The 25,671-nt window shown below is 42.3% G+C and overlaps 2 protein-coding genes across 5 annotated transcripts in view; both read left to right on the top strand.

The window, feature by feature from the left end:
• The first annotated feature begins 1,540 nt into the window (after positions 1-1,540).
• On the top strand, positions 1,541-13,401 carry LOC121558088. Of its 2 annotated transcripts, none has more exons than XM_041871583.2 (9): positions 1,541-1,828; positions 8,611-8,889; positions 9,045-9,314; positions 9,592-9,858; positions 10,009-10,086; positions 11,530-11,583; positions 11,793-12,203; positions 12,433-12,522; positions 12,685-13,401. In XM_041871583.2, exons 1-8 carry the CDS (start codon positions 1,762-1,764, stop codon positions 12,516-12,518), a joined length of 1,512 nt encoding a protein of 503 aa, XP_041727517.2. In that variant the 5' UTR covers positions 1,541-1,761; the 3' UTR covers positions 12,519-12,522; positions 12,685-13,401. The 2 variants fall into 2 exon arrangements, with proteins under 2 accessions (XP_041727517.2, XP_041727516.2); XM_041871582.2 differs by having other exon boundaries at positions 1,543-1,828; positions 12,681-13,401.
• Positions 13,402-21,724: 8,323 nt separating this feature from the next.
• Positions 21,725-25,671, top strand: part of LOC121558086 (carcinoembryonic antigen-related cell adhesion molecule 5-like) — a 48,197-nt gene continuing 44,250 nt past the window's right edge. For all 3 annotated transcript variants that reach the window (XM_045218168.1, XM_045218167.1, XM_045218166.1), the window contains exon 1: positions 21,725-21,914. In XM_045218168.1, the coding sequence (XP_045074103.1) occupies positions 21,839-21,914 (76 nt within the window). In that variant the 5' untranslated portion in view covers positions 21,725-21,838. The remainder of the gene's footprint in view (positions 21,915-25,671) is intronic.

Raw genomic sequence — 25,671 nt, 5'->3', positions numbered from 1 at the left:
AAACAACAACACGGAGTTACATATGGTGTAAAACAAAACATAAAGTCAAAAATACAACAGAAAATATATATACAGTGTGTGCAAATGTAGCAAGTTATGGAGGTAAGGCAATAAATAGGCCGTAGTGCAAAAATAATTACAATTAGTACTAACACTGGAATGATAGATGTGCAAGAGATGATGTGCAAATAGAGATACTGGGGTGCAAACGAGCAAAATAAATAACAATATGGGGATGAGGTAGTTGGGTGGGCTAATTTCAGATGGGCTATGTACAGGTGCAGTGATCGGTAAGGTGCTCTGACAACTGATGCTTGAAGTTAGTGAGGGAGATAAGAGTCTCCAGCTTCAGAGATTTTTGCAGTTCGTTCCAGTCATTGGCAGCAGAGAACTGGAAGGAATGGCGGCCAAAGGAGGTGTTGGCTTTGGGGATGACCAATGAGATATACCTGCTGGACGGCATACTACGGGTGGGTATAATAATAATGGTCTAGGGTTGTTTTTACATGGTTCGGGCTAGGCCCCTTAGTTCCAGTGAAGGGAAATCTTAACGCTACAGCATACAATTACATTCTGTGCTTCCAACTATGTGGCAACAGTTTGGGGAAGGACCTTTCCTGTTTCATCATGACAATGCCCCCGTGCACAAAGCGAGGTCCATACAGAAATGGTTTGTCGAGATCGGTGTGGAAGAACTTGACTAGCCTGCACAGCGCCCTGACCTGAACCCCATCGAACACCTTTGGGATGAATTGGAACGCCGACTGCAAGCCAGGCCTAATCACCCAACATCAGTGCCCGACCTGACTAACGCTCATGTGGCTCCGCAGCAAAGTCCCCGCTGCAATGTTCCAACATCTAGTGAAAGCCTTCCCAGAAGAGTGGAGACTGTTGTAGAAGCAAAGGGGGGACCAACTCCATATTAATGCCCATGATTTAGGAATGAGATTTTCGACAAGCAGGTGTCCACATACTTTTGGTAATGTAGTGTATATAGTGTGTTTAACAAATATTTAAGTATTAAGTATCATATTGTTATCCTGTATGTGATGTGCTGTCATGTTTAGCCTAGGCTACTATAATTTTTCAACTTTGAATAATGTGAATTATAATGTAATGTTGATCCATACAACAAGATGGCAAACATTTATTATATGTTTTGAGGAAAATATTTATTGTGTGAATGTTTTTGTGTGCATGCCACATAGGCCTACAGGTGAATGGCTAGGCTGGTGAATTAAAATCCCTCACACTCGGTGGACAGGAGGACAAGTAAATGAACTATAGTTATTCATTTACCTTTGAATATTACAGTATTGTCAACTTTTGTTACATTATAGCACAGAGATCCTATCAATTCGAAATTCTATATGTAATTCTGTGCATTGTAGCCAATTATACACACAGGGTGGCGCCAAAGACCAGGGATGGGCACGACTACATCAAGGAATGTTCCAGAACTGGTTAGATTTTAAAAAATTAATTAAAATAAAGTTAATATAGCATATAAACATAATGCCATGTGTTGGTATACAGTGTGATTGTATTGCAGCTATTAAACATTATTTACAAGTCAAATGGAACGTTATTTTATTTTCCACGAAGAGGACGACTCATGCAGAGGGAGGAACTAAACCACTTTTTACTTTCACAGCTTCAGGAAATCTAAAGATCAGAAGTAGGCTAGGTGATGAGCCACACAGGGATTTAGCATATCTCATTCGAACTTAATTGTATTTATTATCTAAACAAATTAACTATATGCCCAAACTAACGCTCATCAGATTGTGCTTCTGGCTTTGTCTTGCACGAACGGTGGTCTCCGGAGGTAAGTTGAAACGACTGGTAGGCCTACATACTATTTGTTAGGCCACTTGTTTGCTATTGTGTTCTAAATGTAGATCCTATCCTACAACATCACATTAAATATTTGATTATCATGAATAATAGGTGTATGTAAGATAATGTCCTTTATTAACACTATGTGCGCTGCAACTTCAAGTTAGTGGGATTCATATCACTGAAAAAAACAACTTGTAATGACATTATGGATGGACAATATCCTAAACACGCTCTTCATATTGATTTTCAACATGGGAAGTCAGAAAGACGTCGTTTAAAACCAATGTGGGTTTCTTTGAGAAATAAGGACAGCGCCCGTCCTATTCAGTTTAGCTACACACAGATCTCACTTGAAGAAGTTATTGAATATTGATTCCTGGCCTAACCAAGGCTCAAACCTACACATGACCTAGCCCTACGGTACCTCCTTGCCCATCCAAATAAAATATTGAAATATTGAACATTTATTTGACCTAAACTGACGCCAACAGAAAGACGCATTAATCTCAGATAAAGCTTCCGAGCGAACGAAACAGTTTCCCTCAGTATGCGTCGACCATGTATCTGATGCTGTCTGGACCAAAAGAGTATGGCGCCAGAACGAATCAGTTGGATGGGCATGCAACAATTTAAAAGATTTTACTGAGTTACAGTTCATATAAGGAAATAAGTCAATTGAATTAAATTCATTAGGCCCTAATAGATGGATTTCACATGACTAGGCAGGGGTGCAGCCATGGGGTGGGCCTTGGAGGGCATAGGCCCACCCACTTGGCAGCCAGGCCCACCCACTGGGGAGCCAGGCCCAGCCAATCAGAATGAGTTTTTCCCAACAAAAGGGCTTTATTACAGACAGAAATACTACTCAGCACTCCCCTTCAGACGATCCTGTAGGTGAAGAAGCCGGATGTGGCGGTCCCGGGCTGGCGTGGTTACACATGGTCTGTGGTTGTGAGGCCAGTTGGACGTACTGCCAAATTCTCTAAAACAACGTTGGCGACAGCTTATGGTAGAGAAATTAACATTCAAATATCTGGCAACAGCTCTCGTGGACGTTCCTGCAGTCAGCATGCCGATTGCACGCTCCCTCAAAACTTGAGACATCTGTGGCATTTTGTTGTGTGACAAAACTGCACATTTTAAAGTGGCCTTTTATTGACCCCTGCACAAGGTGCACCTATGTAATGATAGTGCTGTTTAATCAGCTTCTTGATATGCCACACCTGTCAGGTAGATGGATTATCTTGGCAAAGGAGAAATGCTCACTATCAGGGATGTAAATTTGTGCACATCATTTGAGAGAAATTAGCTTTTTGTGCATATGGAACATTTATGGGATTTGTTATGTCAGCTCATGAAACATATGACCAACACTTTGCGTTCATATTTTGTTTCAGTGTAAATTATTCTCAAGACACATTATCTTCACACATTTTAGATGCTTTTCACTGACAGCCGCAACTCAATAATCAGCTAGGCATATTGCCACGTGTGCTGCCCAAATTGCAGGCTTCCCAAATAGGCATCGATTTGTGATTTGAAACAATCCACAGCTATTTTTGTAAAAAAGAAGCTAATGATCCTCTGTGGCTAAGTCAAGCTCTCTGGTAAAGTATTTTGAATAATTTTATTTAGACAGGAGTAAATATGTAATTTTGGCAAAACATCAATTTACTTTCGGTTTTCCGCCAGCATCCGAACAGTGCACACGTTTTCCTTTCTAATTCGCAAGTGCCTGAAACCAGAGATCTGTATATAATGGCGAGATGCTCAGGTCTCCGCCCTATCAATGCGAGTCGTTGTCCCAAAGTCGGAAATGTAGGCGACAAGCTTACGTCTGCATATTATGCCGATAAAAACGCATTGGGCTTATTTCAGGACAGATTTTTGCGATAGAGCGAAACAGCGCCCCTCAGTCTTACTATATGTAGCCCATGTATCTGATACTGTCTGGCCAGAAAAAGTATGACATGCCATACTCCTTTTGTCCAGACAGCATCACATTGACATTTTTTTATTTTTTTTAGTCATTTAGCAGACGCTCTTATCCAGAGCGACTCACAGTTAGTGAATAAATTTTTTTTTTTTTTTATACTGGCCCCCCATGGAAATCAAACCCACAACCCTGGCGTTGCAAACGCCATGCTCTATTACATTTACATTTACGTCATTTAGCAGACGCTCTTATCCAGAGCGACTTACAAATTGGTGCATTCACCCTATAGCCAGTGGGATAACCACTTTACAATATGTTTTTTTTTTTTTTTTTAGGGGGTAGAAGGATTACTTTATCCTATCCCAGGTATTCCTTAAAGAGGTGGGGTTTCAAATGTCTCCGGAAGGTGGTGAGTGACTCCGCTGTCCTGGCGTCGTGAGGGAGCTTGTTCCACCATTGGGGTGCCAGAGCAGCGAACAGTTTTGACTGGGCTGAGCGGGAACTATGCTTCCGCAGAGGAAGGGAGCCAGCAGGCCAGAGGTGGATGAACGCAATGCCCTCGTTTGGGTGTAGGGACTGATCAGAGCCTGAAGGTACGGAGGTGCCGATCCCCTCACAGCTCCATAGGCAAGCACCATGGTCTTGTAACAGATGCGAGCTTCAACTGGAAGCCAGTGGAGTGTGCGGAGGAGCGGGGTGACGTGAGAGAACTTGGGAAGGTTGAACACCAGACGGGCTGCGGCATTCTGGATGAGTTGTAGGGGTTTAATGGCACAGGCAGGGAGCCCAGCCAACAGCGAGTTGCAGTAATCCAGACGGGAGATGACAAGTGCCTGGATTAGGACCTGTGCCGCTTCCTGTGTAAGGCAGGGTCGTACTCTGCGAATGTTGTAGAGCATGAACCTACAGGATCGGGTCACTGCCTTGATGTTAGCGGAGAACGACAGGGTGTTGTCCAGGGTCACGCCAAGGTCTCTTTGCACTCTGGGAGGAGGACACAACAGAGTTGTCAACTGTGATGGCGAGATCATGGAACGGGCAGTCCTTCCCCGGGAGGAAGAGCAGTTCCGTCTTGCCGAGGTTCAGCTTGAGGTGGTGATCCGTCATCCACACTGATATGTCTGCCAGACATGCAGAGATGCGATTCGCCACCTGGTTATCAGAAGGGGGGAAAGGAGATGATTAATTGTGTGTCGTCTGCATAGCAATGATAGGAGAGACCATGTGAGGATATGACAGAGCCAAGTGACTTGGCGTATAGCGAGAATAGGAGAGGGCCTAGAACTGAGCCCTGGGGGACACCAGTGGTGAGAGCACGTGGTGCGGAGACAGATTCTCGTCACACCACCTGGTTGGAGCGACCTGTCAGGTAGTACGCAATCCAAGAGTGAGCCGCGCCGGAGATGCCCAACTCAGAGAGGGTGGAGAGGAGGATCTGATGGTTCACAGTATCAAAGGCAGCAGATGGGTCTAGAAGGACGAGAGCAGAGGAGAGAGAGTTAGCTTTAGCAGTGCGGAGAGCCTCCGTGACACAGAGAAGAGCAGTCTCAGTGGAATGACCAGTCTTGAAACCTGACTGGTTTGGATCAAGAAGGTCAGTTTATTAGTGTACAGATGAAATAAGTTATGGTGAACTTCACAGGGTGGTGAAGTGCACGGTGATCTTGATGCTCCTGTCCAATAATTATCGAGGGTCTTATTCTGGTGACATGATGATCGATGCTTGACTGCCATTTGACAAATACAAATATTCTCGCTCTTATCCATAATAATCTCATAATGTAGATATCTTATCCTCACTGTAGCTGCGAGCTGTTGGCAAGAGCGTACATGCCAAGACCAGAGTAGGCATTTTGCTATTCAATGCAACAGGTTTTGTGACAAAACTATTAGTGGAGTTGAAAATGTGATGGTACATGAAAACTGAAGCGAAAAAGTACATTTTGTGTGCACTACATCATGACGCACTGATTTCTATCTGCAACAAGTCTGTTGGTGGAAACTCACCACTGGTTGGAAAATGCACACATTTTCTTTGTGAATTTTAGAATATTCATGTGAAAATCTGTCGCCAATTGGCTGGAAACTTAGCTCCTAACCAAGTTTCCATCTAACCTTTTTATGCAGTAAAGTATAAGTCAGTAAAAAATATAATGACAGGCCTGATGGAAACAACATAATTTGTTTGGGGTAAACTTTCCAAATGTCGACAAAACAAAATACTCTAGACAAGGTGGGATCTTTTTGTGTTTGTAACATTTATTATGCGAGAAATGGTGGTGGAAATGCTTTTATGCGCAAATATTGATATAATAACCATCATATCGAAGTAAACATGGAGTCACGCGATGACATGTTGTGTGGTCCTCCCACTACGACTGCAGTTCATTAGGTATGCAGTTTATTAGGCTACAAATGAAATAAGGTATGATGAACTTCACAGGGTGGTGAAAGTGCAAGGTGATGAGCTTGATTCTCCTTTCCAATAAATATTGAGGGTCTTATTCTGGTGACATGATGATCGATGCTTTGTTCCCTTTTGACAAATACAAATAATATCGCTCTTATCCATAATAATGTCACAATGTAGATAGTTTACCCCCACTCTGTGAGATTTTGGCTGGAGCGTATGTGCGAAGACCAGAGTGGGCAAACATTTAGCTATATAACGCAACTGTTTTTGTGACAAACCATCAAGGAGGGGTTCGTGCTGATTGTACAGAGATTGTGACAGCCGGTTAAATGGCGTTCCTTGACAAGGCAAGAACAAGATGTATGTCAGGAGAAGTGCAGTACTATCATAAGGAGATTTATACTTGGAATACGGAGAAGGAATGGAGGGAAAAAGAGAGGCAGAGGAGGTCTAAGAGAGAGAGGGAGGAGGAAGAGGGTGAGCTTGAGTCGGTTAAAAATTGTGGGAAAAAGGGAGATGGTTTGTTAAAGGGGAATGGTAGAAAGTATTAGAGTGTGTTGAAGACAGTAGGAGAAATGGAAGTGAATGAGGGCGAAGTATCGGAAGTGGTAGGTGTGGTGAAATTCTCGGAGCCCGAGGCTTGCACCGATAAAGATGAGTCTGTGACAGTAGGATTGAAGTTTTTGGAAAAAGTGGACCCTTGCCTTTTGGCTGATCCATTTGTGGTTTCAGGGTGGGTGAAAACAGAGTTATGTGCTGTGGAATCGGTGAGGGTAACCAGAAGTGGTCTTGTGATAATTATTTGTGTTTCTGCTGGTCAGAGGGAGCAGGCGCTCCACGTTAAACGAATGGGGGCAAGAGATGTGAATTGTTTTGCACTCAAGAAAAGGGCGCCATTGAAAGGAGTGATTACTGGGGTAGCAGTAAATGTAAAAGTTGACCAACTGAAGGTGTTTTTGATGCTCGTCGTTTGGTGCGACGCAGACAGGGTGGCGTGAGTGGTGAAACAGAATCATTGTCTGTTCTTTTGAGTTTTGATGTTGAGTCTTTGCCTGACAAAGTGATGTTAGGATATATGTTACCCTGTACAAGCTTTTGTGCCAAATACATTACGTTGTTACAGGTGTCAAGCTTATGGGCATGTGGCAGCAGTATGTAGGAGGGAGGTTCCTAGGTATGAGAAGTGTGCAGAAGGGCATGAGACAAAGGAATGTGTAGCATTGGGGAAAGTAGTGGTATGTGTTAATTGTAGGGGTGCCCATGGGGCTGGGGATCAGAAATGTCCCATGCGAGAGAGGCAGGTTGAGGTTTCCAGGGTTAGAGTAGTGCAGAAGTTGTCATATGCGGAGGAAGTGAAGAAAGTAGAGGAAGATGGGTCAAGGGGGAGGGATCCTGAGAGGAGTGGTGTGAGTAGTGATCTGTACCAGTACAGAGGGATAAACCAACAAGTGATATATGTTTCAGTAAGATTGGATTTTGATCATTTATAGCAATGGTTATCAACTGTACTGCAGGGATGGAACATAAGTCGCAGAAAATTGAGGTTGTGGTGGCAGCTGCAGAAAGGTATTTGGGTGTGCGAGACTTGACATCAGAAGAGTTACAGGGTGTGTTAAGTGGTGGTGTCCCATGCTTTCAGGTTGTTGGCCTGAGTTAGTACTAAATAGATTGAAAGAGTGGAGTTTTATATTTTTTTGTGAATGTAGGGTATTTCTTTATTTTTTCAAGCAATGTATAAGGGAGTTGTACTGTTGTCTAGTTGGTGGCGGTAATGCAACATTTACTGGATGCCAACCGCCGTTAAAACTCATAAAAGAAGAAGGAGGCACCAAAGAGTAGTACCAGAGATATTTATAACTAAGATAGACCACATCCTGTCGTTGCCAACGGGAACAAATGAGTACCAGAGATAAAGAAGAAGACCATCATTAGAGTCTAAAATGGAAACCTATTCAATTGTATTTTTCATTCGGTACATGGGAATATAACGGCAAAAGTTATTTTTATGTGGACTATGTCATCATGCACAGCCTTTTATCCGCAAAAAGTCTGTTGGATGGAAAAAATCTCTCTACTGGGAAAATGTGCATATTGTTTTATTCAGATTTTAGAATATTTGCATGAAAATCTGTCGCAAATTGAATGGAAACCTAGCTGGTGATATAATAGTAAGCCTCAGAGGCATGGTGTAGACAAAGACTTTAATCTGTAGTGTAGTCTAGATACATTTCCACTCCAGTGGTGGTGGTGAGGAGGAAAATACTATCAAAGTGGGCAGACTACATAGGCCAGATACACCCAGCAAGCAGAATTCTAGACATAAAAAGTAAAGGTTGATAATAATGTCTCTTTCAATGCCAATAGGGTTAGGTCTACATATTTAATGTGTTACCCTGGATACATTGATACTCTTTTACAGATGATCTTTATCATAAAGTGGGAGGTGAGCTCGTGTTGACACCGGACAAGTCCACAGTGACTTACCCCATCACAAGCATCCTATGGAAGCATGGGAAGAACAAGGTGGCAGAGTGGGACAAGGATTTTGGTGGTCTGGAAATCTATGGTGCCTTCAAAGAGCGCACATCCCTGAACCTGACTACTGGAATCAGTGGATTGACAAAAACAGACAGTGGAGTTTATTCTGTGGAGTTCAACGGCACACTTCAAGACAAGACATATAAACTGTCTGTTATCAGTAAGTGTTTATCTGTGTGTGTGTGTGTGTGTGTGTGTATGTGTGTGTGCATACATCTGTATGTGTGTATGTGTGGTCATGTAGAAACAGCAGGTTATTCAGTACCTCACAAGCATTTTCCCCAAATTATTCCTATTTCTTTCCTCTATTTACAGAGGCAGTCCCCAAACCCACAATCTCTTCTTTCTGTAACGCCAACAAAACCTCCTGCACTCTGACCTGTGAGGGCAACACCACTGATGCTGAACCTGTCACCTACAACTGGAAAGTGGGAGAGGGGGCGTGGGAGGTCTTAGACAAACAGATTACTGTCTCTAAGAGCAACACTGGCAATTCAAACAGCGGTTCCAAGTACTTCTGCAAGATGAAGAACTCTGCTGGAGAAGGGGAAGCCAGTGAGCCAGTTGGGCAGGTGTTTGGCCCAGGTGAGTGGACACTCATAAGTATGCTACGGTCTAATGTATTCATATGTTAGTAACACTGCTAATGTTGTAGGACATTTTGAATGTTGGGCTATTTTGAAAACAGACAGTGGGGTTTATTCTGTGGAGTTCAACTGCAAAGTGCTTGAGAGGATATATACATTATGTTATAAGTAATTTTTTATTTCTGTCTATCTGTGTGCCTCTATATTAAATAGCAGATTATGCAGTGCCTCACAAGCATTTTTCCCTGCTTTGTCTCTCTCTCCTGGATTTACAGTGGCAGTCCCCAAACCCACAATCACTTCTTCCTGTAACTCCAACAAAACCTCCTGCACTCTGACCTGTGCAGGCGACACCACTGATGCTGAACCAGTCACCTACAGCTGGAAAGTGGGAGAGGGGGCGTGGGAGGTCATAGGAAAACATCTGCTTGTCTCTAAAAGCGATACTGGCAAATCAATCAACAGTTACAAGTACATCTGCAAGCTGAAGAAAGCTGTTAGTGTAGAAGTCAGTGAGCCCGTTGGAGATGTGTTTGGCCCAGGTGAGTGGACACTCATAAGTATGCTACAGTCTTATGAATTAATATGTCAGTAACAATGCTAGTGTTGTAGGACATTTTGAATGCTGCACTATGTTGAATATCTGATCAACTCCTCTCAAAGTATCAATACAAAATGTGTTTTTATTTCAGAGCCATCTGAAGAAAGTGTTGCTGGTGGTGTTGCTGGTGTTGTCGTCGTCATATTAGTACTTGTCGCCATCATAATAGGTAAGAACAGCACATCTATAGTAACAGAGCACTGTACATGTACATAGTTCTGAAGCACAGATTGACATAACAGCAGCAACAACAGTGAGCTATACCCCCTGAAGAGGATACCTGTTCTACCTGTATTTACAGTAGTGTTCAGGCTACTGCTACAGACAAGACAGGGGGTCAGAAATTTTTCTCACATTTGTGGTGGCATTTATTTGAAAATTGTTTTTGTTGAGACATCTACATACCGTATGAGAAGGTGATGATTACTAATGTGAGTTTAAAGTTATCGGTGTGTGGGCTAGCCTATATAAAATGTGAATGATGCAGTTGGAATCTGCAAGGAAAATGTGCTTTAAATTAACTGCCGTGATGAGTATTTGAAATAACCTGGTTAGTTTTGGTTTCTCTTCATATCTATGCATTCGTGCACTGTCAAAATGTCACCTATAGACCACTGTCGATAAAGATTCTGTCACCTCCACCCTAGTTTGTACGTTCCAAAAGCTAATTATTAAATGTGCTTCAGTGTGAGTCTTCTGCTTTATTTGATCTGCTCTATGGTTGTCAATCAGGACATTTTGAGTTCTCAGAACTGTTTCCACGTTCTTTTGTTTGATATGACTGTTGCTGGTTTAGAGATGTTTGCAGGTTTTGTCGTCATAAAGCAGAAGTAGCATTAGATGTAGCATAGATGCTCATCTCCATATCTCAGAATATCACAAGATCTTAGATTGCTATTTTATTTGAATTCTGTTGTTGATGACTGTAAGCAGGAAGTCACTGTGTATGATGCTATGCCTACTGGTATCCTTTATTGTGAAGTTATTCTTGTTGTCAAAATGTGGGGTTAGTAAGTGGTAACTTGTAGGTGAGTGGGGGCAAGTACTACTAATATCTACACCATTTTGCTGACAGTCATTCTGAAATGATGATACCTGTTCTACATGTATTTACAGTAGATCTTAGGTGTGCATGTACAGTACGCCAGTTGTTTATTGGTGTTCTCTGTTGTGTCCTCATTATTGAAGTAGCTTAGAGTGGAAATGTAGGAGAAATCTTCGACAGCTCATTGCTTGTAGTCTTGCAACTTTTATTTAATACTTTTTTTTACAGAATCTTGGATTTCCTGAAGTCATGAGCTAATTTTAGACTGTATAAAGGAGAAGCAGCATTAGATGTGTATCTGCGTATCTCAGAATATCAGAGGAACTTGATTGATTCTCTTTGTGTTGTTAGTGATTTCTTCTGAGATGGTACTGTCACAGACCTTTGCTAGAATCAAGCTTTGACTATTGTTCCAAGCAGATGCAGGGTTATGCTGAAATATCATTTGGTGCAACTGTGAACAAAGTTTTCCTCTTTAAGCTCCACTAACAACAGACAGGATAGGAGTCATACAGCCCTTAACTGAGGAAGTTGATTTATAGACAAACTTTGCTCTTCTGTCCTCAGGGATGGCTGGCAACAATGCCAACAGTGTTAAGCCGGTGACAAAACCTGAAGAAGGTAAGTCACAGATGGAGGTGATCGTGGCATTCCACTGGAATTCGACAATCGAATAGGTTGAGGATTGTTAGAACAAGTCGGATTTGAAAAACATATATATTGGTGGGTGGGAGGGCTTGCACTGTCTACGAAACCACTGTTTGGGAAAAACTGGTGGTTCAGTAGAAAGGCTGTAGTAAATTTTTTACCCTCTCTGTGTGTTTCCTCAGGGGCCAATAATAACACTACAACGGTCATCAGCGTTGGACCAGGGGGCAGTGATAAGACTACAACGGACAGCAGCGTTGGACCAGGGGGCAATGATAAGACTAAAACGGACAGCAGCGTTGGACCAGGGGGCAATGATAAGACTACAACGGATGGCAGCGCTGGACCAGGGGGCAATGATAAGACTAAAACGGACAGCAGCGTTGGACCAGGGGGCAATGATAAGACTAAAAAGGACAGCAGCGTTGGACCAGGGGGCAATGATAAGACTAAAACGGATGGCAGCGCTGGACCAGGGGGCAATGATAAGACTAAAACGGATGGCAGCGCTGGACCAGGGGGCAAGGATGAGACTAAAATGGCTGGACCAGGGGGTGACCTAAACACAGCTGAAAAAGGAGAGGTGAAAGAAGGTGTGTGTATGAGAAAGGGATAGTTCACCTCAAGTCCCGCTGAATAAATGGATAAATGTACAGCCCTCAGTCTCAAATAGATGGGAAAGACTGGTATCATCTTAAACTGTCATAAGCATTCATAACACAGCAGGAATCAGTGCCATTGTAATTACAGCATTCTTGAATCACATTAATTCTGAATGATTTAATTTCTCCAGTTGAGTTCTCCTATTGTGTATTCTTGCAGAGGGGTCCGTGTTGCTGAACGAAGACAGGGTGAAGTACCACAATGACAATGGAGAGGGGGCAGCAGAAGATAATTCAGTATTGTAGGACGGTAAGTTGGAGTGTGATAACAATGTAGACTGTTTTCACTTCATTTCCCTTTATTGTGCAATACTTCTACCCCACTCTGGCCAACTCACTGTAAGTAGACTGTTAGTCTGTTACCAACTCTTGTTCCTACTGATTTATTCCTAACTGACGTCTCTCTAGCCAGGGAACTGTGGACCAGAGGTACACAGAGGATCATGAAGAGAACCCACTGTCTCATCTGGGCTACCAGCGCTGGAGGACAATGCGCTGTAATGTCCAGAGAACATTTCCATAGCAATAGACTGATTGATGATTGGTGAAGGGAGGTCCATTTATAAGAGTCACCTGTCCATTGGCATATTATTATTATTATTATTATTACTTAGTTAAGGTCAGTTTAGTTGAATGTTGTTTTGTAAGTAATGTCCAAAGCTGCAGCTTCTACTCTGCATATTTCTGAGCTTCCACCTCTGTCGTCTCTTCTCTTTAAGAAGAAGTGTATGTCTAGCAAGTGTGATGCACATGTCAAGATATTGGTCAAAAAGCAGAGTCATTTCACGGGGGGGGGGTCTGCATTCTTTTAATTTGCTTCTCATACTCCTACATAGTTAGTATCCTACTTTGGCAATCAGCATTTCTAATGTTATTTTTCCATGACAATTTGTATCAAACTTTTGGAAAAATCTATAGTTTTTGCTCATATTGACGTAATAATTTTGTACTACAGTTCTTTTAACCTGTATGTAAATCTAATTTTATGCAATTGTATATCCCCCTGATGTATGTAATCATATCACAATGTGGTTATTTTAGCTGGCATGCAATAACTTCATGTACTGAATAAGACTCCCATTCCTTTGTCTTTTACCCAGATTTTAGTAGAGATGCAGAGAAGCATATTTAGTTTCTTTAAATAAAGAACCACCAGTCAGAAGGATACAGACAGCTCAAGAGGTATGCTTAGATATGAAAAATGTATGCACTCACTAACGGTAAGTCGCTCTGGATAAGAGCGTCTGCTAAATGACTAAAATGTACTGTGTGTGCTGTGTATAGTGTAGTGTGAGCAAGGCACTTAACCCTAATTGCTCCTGTAAGTCACTCTGGATAAGAGCTTCTGCTAAATGACTAAAATGTGTGTTCTGCCTCATGCCTATTGTATTGTGTGTTTGTGTCACAGGGAGACACCAAACAGTATGGAATAACCTAATCTGAATTAATTTGCAAAAATTACCGTAATTACTTTGTGTCACTGTCAACCTAAAAATATGTTTAGCGTACAATGGATATTGCATAGCTGTGAAATCGCTAGCTAGGTTATTTTACCTTTGTCATAGGCTACATCCATCCTATTTGTTTCAATGTTGTGGCTCAACAAGCAAGTTTGACGTTAACTTTTACAGAAAGCTCATGTCTGCTACGTAGGCTCAATACATAGCCACAGTCAACATACTATAAAACTGTTTGTTACAAACAAACTAGAAAATTGACTGAAAAGAAAAGGCTCCCAGTGCCTCTGAGGACGGTATGGTTGATGAAACTACGGAAAGCCACTCATTTCCAACAGAAGAGAAGCAAAGTGGCGGGGGATTGTTGGGCGCAGGGTTGCCAGGTCAAGCTACAATTTGTAGCCCATTAAGTACTCAAAACCCGGCCGAAAGGCATGGAAACTAACCCAATATTTTTTTTCCACGGCAAGAGGAGTTGCCATATCTATTCAATAAACCCTTTTCCCATAGCGTTATCGAGCCAATTAAGAAGGAATATCGTAGTAACTTGTAACGACGCTAGAAGGAAAATTTGGTTTCCTCAAAATAATAATTGCAAGCTATGACATGACCTAATAAAGGAATTTGAATATGTGGCAAGAGAAAATATCTGAGCAGAAACACTAGGATGAACATAAAAAAACTAATATTAGGCTATTTTCTGGCAATTGTGCTGTTATGTTCCAGATGTTAAGTCTACAACCCATTATAGATGGCCCATTTGCGAGATTGATTTGTCATTTCAATAGGCATAGGCTACAGACACAAATCTGGGTTTATGATTCTAATTACATTTTGCCATAGTTTGCTTTGATAAAGGCAGGTAGCCTATAGCCCCTGATAGGCCTACATCTCATTTCAGATAGTCTACAGTAGCCTAGACAAGATGTAGAAAATATGTCAACTGACCGATTTAGCAGCTTTCTTAGTCCAAATTAACAGACTAAATTATTCAATATTAATAGCTAGGCGATTTCGCAATAAGAAGTGCTTGTGTTTCCCAATAGCCTGCTGGAATAGGCTACTGAAGATGGGGCCATATATTAAATCACTGAATTAAATATGAATAATATGTATATGAACTGAATATGCTTGTCAACAACAGCCAGTGTTTATTTTTTTGAATTTGTTTTACCTGTAGCCTAATCTGACTACTGTTACTGTCAATCTAATGCGTTCATAATAACACAAGGCTACAACAACAATAAACTGAAGTTATAGGCTATTTATTAAATTGGTTTGCCAGCTCCAGGTAGATTACACAAGTGGCACAAATTGATTTGCAATGACTCCAGTGATGTTGTCATTTCAACATATTTATTGTATCAAATGGTAGCCTACAATGGCATATACATTAATAGGCTACTTGATGGCCAACAGAGGCAAATGTATAATTCTCCACATTTAGCCTAATGTCAGTTTCATTGAGGACTTTTCCACATAAAAAGAACCACGCGAGGGAGTTCCATAACTTCCATTTCAAATTCCCACCCAGGCAGCCCCCGAGACCAAGAACTGAGCCTGCATTAAGCATTTCGCTTGATACAGTTTTCTTTAAGCAGTCAACATTAGAATGCAGTTTAAACCCCCTCGGAGCAGATGTATTAATGCGCTCTAGTGCGCCCAAAGTCAGTGCTTTGTCTCCGTCATTTCTTGATGTGCATCAGTTCTAGCGTATTAACATGTTTTATGGAAAAAGGTTTGGAAATAGGTGTCTCCATAATGACAATCTAAATAGCCTACCTACAACTGGTAGAAAGTTGTCACAACGTGCGCGTGTGCTTGCGCTCGCTCCTCTCGCTCACGTGACTCACGTGACCAAAAACTGTAGTAAAGATGTTTAATTGCCTCATCTGTGACTAGTGCTCACTCAACACACACACACACACACACACACACCCCTCCGGCCCTCTCCACCACTTACTCACTCAGCAACAGCCTGCCTCACTGCCTGACAGTCAGCAGCAGGTCACAGTGAAATATATATATTTTTAAACAGGGCGGTACCAAAGTTGGGGAAAGCTGAACTTTATGCAAATAAGCCGCGATATCGCGGCGCACTTGGAAGTACATCACAACACAAGTCAAAACAACATAATCTTACGACACTGCTAATAATAAAACATGGTCGCACAAGTATGCTACGTTTTCGATATCATATCGACAACACACTATATCTGTACTATGTGACTATCTGTACTATGGCCTATCTGCAGGTCCATAAAAGAATGGTTCATTTTGGCTGTGTGTGTGTGTGGGTGGCTTTACCATTAGAAGTAGGGGGTTTCCAGGGTTGGTAGGTTACATGCAATCAGTTACTCCCCAACCCTTGGGGTTTCCACTTCTGCCTCCCAATGATGACATATTATAGGCCTATTGTATTGGCAAGGAGAGAGATTTTAACAGCTGAAATTGTGCGTGGTAACCTTCACTTACCTCCTGTAGTTTGGCATCAGTTTATTTTAAGGGCTATACATAAACCATGCATAACATAATGTCCACATAGGAACTACATGACACATTTAAAAGTGCATGTAAACTCACATTAACTGTTATTATGGTTACTGTAGATAATATGTATCACTTTCAATGTCAATAGGGCTATGTAGGCCCATTTAGAGTGTTAACCTCTAACCTGGACACCAGTCACTAGTTCACTTTCACGTGTATGATGTCTGGTTTTCCAGATGAACAGCTCTACAGAAAAGTGGGAGAGTATCTTGTGTTGACGCCGGACAAGTCCACTATAACTGACCCCATCACATGCATCCCATGGAAGAATGGCTTGAACAAGGCGGCAGAGTTGGACAATGATTTTGGGCTGTACACCTATAGTGCCTTTGAAAGCTGCACAACCCTGGACCAGACTACTGGAGAGCTGAGAATCACCAGCTTGACGAAAACAGGAGTTTATTCTGTGGAGTTCAACAGCATACTGCTTGACAAGACATATAACCTGTCTTATCAGTAAGCGCGTGTGTGTGTACAGTATGTGTGTGTGCATGTTTGTTCCTTTGCTTGCAGTATTGCAGAGTGTGTGTGTGTGTGTGTGTGTGTGTGTGTGTGTGTGTGTGTGTGTGTGCCTCTATATTAAAGCAGATTATTCAGTGCCTCACAAGCTTTTCTTCCTGCTTTGTCTTTGTCTCTCTCTCCTGGATTTACAGACGCAGTCCCTAAACCCACAATCACTTCTTCCTGAAACTCCAACAAAACCTGTTTTGAAATGCAGCCTAATAGAGATTAAAAGAGAGAGAGAGAGAGAAACAGAGAACACAAACAGATTGTAAAGAAGAGAAAGAGAAAGAAAGAGAGAGAGAGTGTGTGTGCACCACCAGGTGTCCTCTGCTATGTGACATACTCCTCCATTTCCATCAACAGAGCCAGTATCACAACCTGACGTCACCTGTGAATTGAGCGGTACCATGGCAACACTTCCCTGCAGTGCTAAGGGTCTGCTGGTTGTGTACCGCTGCGACTGGCCTGACCACCAGGGGGAGATGTGGAGCAAACTAGACAGCACTTTAACATCAAATCCCCAGAGTCAGACAGACAGCTACACCTGTAAGGCCAGAAACCCAGTCAGTGAGATGACACGAACCTACAACAGCAATGACTGAAAGGCCACAGCTTAACAAGATAGATAGAACAAGCAGATATGGGTGACATCAACAAAATATGTTTTTGTCTATCTGACCGTCTCCAACTGTTTCTGTATTTGCATGTTTCCATTGTCCCCCTAATAGCTGGTGCTGTGATTGGTGTCTTGGCTTCTGTTCTATTGGCTGTTCTTCCATGTGTAGTGGCCTGTCTCATCTGCTGGAAGTGTTCCAAAGGTAAGCCCATGTCCTTACTGTAAATATTACCATACATTTTTCATTATTTGAGTCTCCTCCTTGAAGTTTGATGGAAATGTATTTTCCATATCAACAATTGTATCTCTAGCTATCTCAGGATCAAAGAATGATTCTAGGTCAAGTAAATATTCAGATTTGGAAAGTAAGAAAGTAAAAGTGTTTTTCTGAAATAGACTTTCATATGCTCTACTACATCACATTTAACAGCCGTGCAACAGTAACCAGATTACCCACACCAGCAAGGCTGTGATAACCAGAGAGAGTGAGGGAGAGAAGCAGCCATTACTAGATGAGGCAGGGTCTACTGATAACACAGGTGATGTTGTGAGTAATAGCCCGCTCAAACAAAATGACCAGAATCAGGGCTGGAATTCCAATGCCTTCCAGCCTAGATCTCAGGTGAGGACACTGACTAAGGTATCTGGGAACGGAGAGGGAGAAAGAGACAGGGCAGTGAAGGAAGAGTGAGGGAGAGGAGGACATGTCACAGGCTCATCTCACCCTCTCCAAAGCCCCCTCGGATGTCACATACCAGAGATGGATACAGCCTGAACCACAATCAGGATACACAGTGGGGGACAGAGGATTATGGGAATGGATCTGACCAGGAGTCACATGAGGCAAGTGTCAGAGGTTATGATGCAAAGATAGGGGGATATGGAGAGACAGAGGGAGAGGGAGAGAATGAGGGAAGACGAGATGGAGAGGAGGAGGAAGAGGGAAAGCAGAGGAAGAGGAGGAAGAAGAAGAGAAAACACAGGAAGAAGGGAAGGAAGAGGAGAGATATAGAAAATAAGAAAGTGATTCCCAATAACAGGAGGACATGCACTCTGAGGTGGAGCCAGGGTCAGAGGACCAAGAGGAGGAATCCAGCAGAGCCACACACAACAGCCAGACTGACGGTCAGAGGTCTCCACCAACCCCTCAGAGAAGGGATGAAGATGGAGCGTCAGAGAGAGAGGAGGGAAAGAACTTAACTTAACTTCTTTAAACGTACTCTTGAAAGTTGTAATAGTAGAATGCACAAGGTGCAATTTCGAAATAGGGTGGTGCATCATCGGTTCCTCTTGTCATGTTAGTCATTGCATACCTTAGAGAGCTATTTATAAATGTCCAGATCAACTAGCCCATGTCAACTAATGTTGTTTTTTTTGTTTTTGTTTTTTGCTCATAGATACTGTTGTAATTCTTTACTCACTTAAATATCACATGAATACAGATTAGACATGGCAAAATATATAGAATTGCAAGAAAATATGCTTTAAAACTGCAAATGTTTATTTGCACACCATGACAAAATGTGTAGAATTTCAGGAAATAAGCTTTAAACCTGCAAAATTCTCTCCAACTACAAGAGGGGTGTGAACAGTGGTGCGCACGTGGTGCAAGGGGGTCCCGAGTGAAAACGTTTGGGAACCCCTGATCTATAAGACACTCTCATTGCTATCAGATGGGTGTAGAACAAGGAAGCCTAGTGGAAACACAGAGGAGCAGTGGTCAGGTAGACAGAGAGGGAGGAACACCTGGCCTATCAGGTCTGAGGAGACCCACTAGCTCAGTGTCAGACAGTACAGACACTCCTGATAGAAGCAGTCCAGGATTGTCAGCTGGTGTCAGAGCCACAGCATGTAGGTACACTAACTACTCCAGTAAAATACAGTTCAGGTGCACCCTCTGGACCAGTAGACACCAGCTCAGATACAGCATTTACAGCTATAAAGAGTAGCTCAGATACTCTGTGTACTTCATAGAGAAGTATAGGTAAATCCTCTGGACCAGTAGACACCAGCTCAGATACAGCATGTACAGCCATAGAGAGTAGCTCAGATACTCTGTCTACCTCATAGAGAAGTATAGGTAAATCCTCTGGACCAACAGAGACCAGTACAGGTACAGCCTCTGTACCAGAAGAAACCAGTTGAAAAGCACTTGTTGAATATACACTATATATACAAAAGTTTGTGGACACCCCTGCAAATTAGTGGATTCGGCTATTTCAGCCACACCCGTTGCTGACCGATGTACAGTATAAAATTGAGCACAAAGCCATACAATCTCCATAAACAAACATTGGCAGTAGAATGGCCTTACTGAAGAGCTCAGTGACTTTCAACATGGCACCGTCATAGGATGCCACCTTTCCAACAAGTCAGTTTGTCAAATTTCTCCCTGGCTAGAGCTGCCCTGGGCAACTGTAAGTGCTGTTATTGTGAAGTGGAAATGTCTAGGAGCAACAACGGCTCAGCCGTGAAGTGGTAGGCCACACAAGCTCACAGAACAGGACCGCTGAGTGCTGAAGCACGTAGCGCATAAAAATAATCTGTCCTCGGTTGCAACACTCACTACAGAGTTCCAAACTGCCTTTGGAAGCAATGTCAGCACAATAACTGTTCGTCAGGAGTTTCTTAGCCACACAATTCTCAGATCAGCATGCGCAATGCCAAGCGTGCACTGGAGTGATGTAAAGCTCTCCACCATTGGACTCTGGAGCAGTGGAAACGCGTTCTCCGGAGTGATGAATCACGCTTCACCATCTGGCACTCCGACGGACAAATCTGGGTTTGGCGGACGCCAGGAGAACGTTACCTGCCCCAACACATAGTGCAAACTTTAAAGTTTGGTGGAGGAGGAACAATGGTCTAGGGTTGTTTTTCATGGTTCGGGCTAGGCCCCTTAGTTCCAGTGAAGGGAAATCTTAACGCTACAGCATACAATGACATTCTCAAGGATTCTGTGCTTTCAACTTTGTGGCAACAGTTTGGGGAAGGCCCTTTCCTGTTTCAGCATGACAATGCCCCTGTGCACAAAGTGAGGTCCATACAGAAATGGTTTGACGAGATTGGTGTGGAAGAACTTGACTAGCCTGCACAGAGCCCTGACCTCAACCCCATCGAACACCTTTGGGATAAATTGGAACACCGACTGCAAGCCAGGCCTAATCGCCCAACATCAGTGCCCGACCTGACTAACCACTCATGTGGCGCCGCAGCAAAGTCCCCGCAGCAATGTTCCAACATCTAGTGAAATCCTTCCCAGAAGAGTGGAGATTGTTGTAGCAGCAAAGTGGGGACCAACTCCATATTAATGCCCATGATTTAGGAATGAGATGTTCGACAAGCAGGTGTCCACATACTTTTGGTAATGTAGTGTATATAGTGTGTTTGACAAATATTTAGATTCTGTAAAGGGAAGGTTTGTTTCTCTTCAGTAAACTCATCTCTTTTCTATCTCTTTTGGGTTAGCCTATTAAGTGGTCCTCTGTAGCTCAATTGGTAGAGCATGGTGCTTGTAACGCCAGGGTAGTTACATTTTAGCACAGAGATCCTATCAATTCTAAATTCTATATGTAATTCTGTGCATTGTAGCCAATTATACACACAGGGAGGCGCTAAAGACCAGGTATGGGCACGACTACGTCAAGAAATATTCCAGAAGTGGTTAGATTTTTAAAATAGTTAATATAGCATATAAACATAATGCCATGTGTTGGTATACAGTGTGATTGTATTGCAGCTATTAAACATTATTTACAAGTCAAATGGAACGTTATTTTATTTTCCACGAAGAGGACGACTCATGCAGAGGGTTAGTGAGTTTCAGACCCCTCTAGCGACACATTTTCAAAAAAAGCAACTAGCGACAAATCAAGCGACTTTTTCTGGTGTTATTGGAGACTCTGACGTGAAAGCACGTATCGTTCTTACTCTTCTCAACGAGCAGCGGGTGCTGCCGTCCCACTCCTGTCCCAAAGCACTCACAGGCGGCCCAGTCCTCGCTCAGCAATCCAGCTGCAGTCAGAGCAGGAGATGTTCACCCCTCCGCGTCCAGACTGCAAATGAATCGTGCATGCAGAAAGCCGGCGCTGGCTGATCCCGCCCTGGCTTACATTCAGGGCGGGATGTAAATGTAGGGTGTTTTTTACTCCCCTTTGTCTCTCCCATGACGTTATTCCTCTCTCCTACAGCATCCATCACAATTACATGCACATGACCAATTATGCAAATCGGGTGATGACATCATTTAGCGACTTTTAGGACAGCCAATAGCTACTTTCCTTCCTGAGGAGTTAGCAACACTGGAGGGAGGAACTAAACCACATTTTACTTTCACTTTCACAGCCTCATGAAATCTAAAGATCAAGAGTAGGCTAGGCGATGAGCCACACGGGGATTTAGCATATCTCATTTGAACTTAATTGTATTTATAATCCAAACAAATGTACAATATGCCCAAACTAATGCTCATCAGATTGTGCTTCTGGCTTTGTCTTGCACGAACTGTAGTCTCTGGAGGTAAGTTGAACATACTGGTAGGCCGAACTTAAGTGTTTGGCCTACCTACTATTTGTTAGGCCACTTGTTTGCTATTGTGTGCTAAATGTAGATCCTATCCTACAACATCACATCATAATATTTTATTATCATGAACAATAGGTATATGTAAGATAATGTCCTTTATAGACATTATGTGCGCTGCAACTTCAAGTTAGAAGCGCACCCGCCGAGTGGGATTCATATCACTGAAAAAAAAAAAAAATGACATTATGGATGGACAATATCCTAAACAAGCTCTTCATATTGATTTTCAACATGGAAAGTCAGAATGGTTTTAAACGACGTCTATGTGGGTTTCGATGAGAAATAAGGACCGCGCCCTTCTTATTCAGTTTAGCTACACACTGAGCCAACTTCAGGAAGTTATCGGATATTGAGTCCTGGGCTAACCAAATTCACGCCAACAGAAAGACGCATTAATCTCATATAAAGCATCCGAGCGAGCGAAACAGTGCCCAGGACTCAATATCCGATACAGTGCCCAGTGCACATTTTAAAGTGCGTCGACCATGTATCTGATGCTGTCTGGACCGAAAGAGTATGGCGCCAGAACAAATCAGTTGGTTGGGCATTTGATTTCTATAGGCGGGCCCGTTTTTTTTCCAGTGGGACCTCCTGTGTGTACGCTTTTGCATTGGTGTTATAATAAATACCATAGGCAGCTCGAGAGTTTCAAGTTTGGAGAAGCTTTCAATGTATCCTACCATTTCTACCCATCTGCGTGCCAGTTATTATAATATGTTATCTGCACATTTTGATGCAATGGTTTCATTTCAATAATAACGTTTGCGTTTCTCAAAATTATTGTCACGTGGTAAATCATAAAAATCTACATTAAAATGATAAAAATCTAAAAGTTAAAATTCAACTAAATGCAAGAGCACCAGCCTATGCCATATGGATACATTGGCTGCTACATTATCAGGACAGGAAACCACACACATGCTCACATGGAGCACTCCAAACAAAACACAATGAAACATTTGACAAAACTCCTAAATTATGGTTATGAAATAAACCGAAACGTGTTTCTCACAAGTGTAGCAGGTTGTGAACTTTGCAAACACCGTTTCCACTCGAGAATGAGAACGGTAAATTACTGTTATTCATGCATTAACAGTAATTAATGTAACCAAATGACGGGGATTAACGGTACATTTACTAGACCTACTAGTTGCATATGTAATGAGGAATTGATAAAAAAGAAACAATCAAAGGGCAAATAATTCACACAATGTAACAATTGATGTGCACGCATTGGCGGGAGACAGCGAAGCACATTCTGGAGAGCTGAGTGCATGCATTCTGGAGAAAGACGCCCATATCTTCAGCACACACCCCTCCCCTTCTTCTTGTCTCAACATTTTATACTGAGCAAAAATATAAACGCAACATGCAACAATTTCAAAGATTTTACTGAGTTACAGTTCATATAAGGAAATAAGTCAATTGAAATAAATAAATTAGGCCCTAATAGATGGATTTCACATGACTGGGCAGGGGTGCAGCCATGGGTGGGCCTGGGAGGGCATAGGCCTACCCACTTGGCAGCCAGGCCCACCCACTGGGGAGCCAGGCCCAGCCAATCAGAATGAGATTTTCCCAACAAAAGGGCTTTATTACAGACAGAAATACTACTCAGAACACCCCCTCAGACGATCCCGTAGGTGAAGAAGCCGGATGTGTCGGTCCTGGGCTGGCGTGGTTACACATGGTCTGTGGTTGTATGGCCAGGTGGACGTACTGCCAAATTCTCTAAAACAACGTTGGCGACATCTTATTTTTACATTTTATGGTAGAGAAATTAACATTCAAATATCTGGCAACAGCTCTTGTGGACGTTCCTGCAGTCAGCATGCCAAATGCACGCTCCCTCAAAACTTGAGACATCTGTGGCATTGTGTTGTGTGACAAAACTGCACATTTTTAAAGTGGCCTTTTATTGACCACAGCACAAGGTGCACCTATGTAATGATAGTGCTGTTTAATCAGCTTCTTGATATGCCACACCTGTCAGGTAGATGGATTATCTTGGCAAAGGAGAAATGCTCACTATCAGGGATGTAAACAAATTTGTGCACATCATTTGAGAGAAATAAGCTTTTTGTGCATGTGGAACATTTCTGGGATTTGTTATGTCAGCTCATGAAATATATGACCAACACATTACATGTTGCGTTCATATTTTGTTTCAGTGTAAATTATTCTGAAGACACATTATCTTCACACTTTTTAGATGCTTTTCACTGACAGCTGCAACTCAATAATCTGCTAGGCATATTGCCACATGTGCTGCCCAAATTGCAGGCTTCGAAAATAGGCATCGATTTGTGATTTGAAACAATCCACAGCCATTTTTGTAAAAAAATAAGCTAATGATCCTCTGTGGCTAAGTCAAGCTCTCTGGTAAAGTATTTTGAATTATTTTATTTAGACAGGAGTAATTATGTAATTTTGGCAAAACATCAATTTACGTTAGGGAAAGGCAGCATCCGAACAGTGCACACATATTCCTTTCTAATTCGCAAGTGTATATAATGACGAGATGCTCAGGTCTCCGCCCTAACAATGCGAGTCGTTGTCCCAAAGTCGGGAATGCAGGCGACAAGGTCTGCATATTATGCCCATAGAAACGCATTGGGTTTATTTCAGGACAGATTTTTGCGAGAGTGCGGAACAGCGCCCCTCAGTCTTACTATATGTAGCCCATGTATCTGATTCTGTCTGGCCAGAAAAAGTATGACATGCCATACTCCTTTTGTCCAGACAGCATCAGACACATGGTCTACACTTACGGAGACAGAGGGGCGCTGTTTTGCTCGCTCGGATGCTTTATCTGAGATTGATGCGTCTTTCTGTCGGCGCGCATCTCGGTCAAATAAATGATCAATATTTCCATATTTTATTTGGATAGGCAAGGAGGTTCGGTAGTGCATTGGCCCGCCCATAACGCCGACCCTGCTTTATGCGCAAATATTGATATAATAGCCATCATATCGAAGTAAACTTATAGTCACACGATGATATGATATGGTATGGGTCTCACTATGACTCGTCAGGAAACCATGCAGTTTATTAGGGTACAGATTAAATAAGTTATGGTGAACTTCACAGGGTGGTGAAGTGCACTGTGATCTTGATGCTCCTGTCCAATAAATATAGAAGGTCTTATTCTGGTGACATGATGATCGATGCTTGACTGCCATTTGACAAATACAAATATTCTCGCTCTTATCCATAATAATCTCATAATGTAGATATCTTATCCTCACTGTAGCTGCGAGCTGTTGGCTAGAGCATAAGTGCCAAGACCAGAGTAGGCATTTTGCTATTCAATGCAACAGGTTTTGTGAATAAACTATTAGTGGAGTTGAAAATGTGATGGTACATGAAAACTGAAGCGAAAAAGTACATTTTGTGTGCACTACATCATGACGCACTGATTTTTATCTGCAACAAGTCTGTTGGTGGAAACTCACCACTGGTTGGAAAATGCGCACATTTTCTTTATGTGGATTTTAGAATATTCACTTGAAAATCTGTCGCCAATTGGCTGGAAACCTAGCTCCTAACCAAGTTTCCATCTAACCTTTTTATGCAGTAAAGTATATAATGACAGGCCTGATGGAAACATACTTTGTTTGGGGTAAACTTTCCAAATGTCGACAAAACAAAATACTCTAGACAAGGTGGGATCTTTTTGTGTTTGTAACAT

This window comes from Coregonus clupeaformis, unplaced genomic scaffold (assembly GCF_020615455.1).
Source record: "Coregonus clupeaformis isolate EN_2021a unplaced genomic scaffold, ASM2061545v1 scaf1412, whole genome shotgun sequence".
Classification (NCBI taxonomy): domain Eukaryota; kingdom Metazoa; phylum Chordata; class Actinopteri; order Salmoniformes; family Salmonidae; genus Coregonus; species Coregonus clupeaformis.
This window is presented reverse-complemented; position numbering and strand designations above follow the sequence as displayed.

What these genes read in the sequence shown, in the direction of transcription:
- LOC121558088 (XM_041871583.2), top strand. Translation starts at nt 1,762, where the DNA reads ATGCCCAAACTAACGCTCATCAGATTGTGCTTCTGGCTTTGTCTTGCA. An exon ending in ACGAACGGTGGTCTCCGGAG is followed by an intron (nt 1,829 to 8,610) that starts GTAAGTTGAAAC and finishes ACTCTTTTACAG; the next exon opens with ATGATCTTTATCATAAAGTG. An exon ending in GGTGACAAAACCTGAAGAAG is followed by an intron (nt 11,584 to 11,792) that starts GTAAGTCACAGA and finishes GTGTTTCCTCAG; the next exon opens with GGGCCAATAATAACACTACA.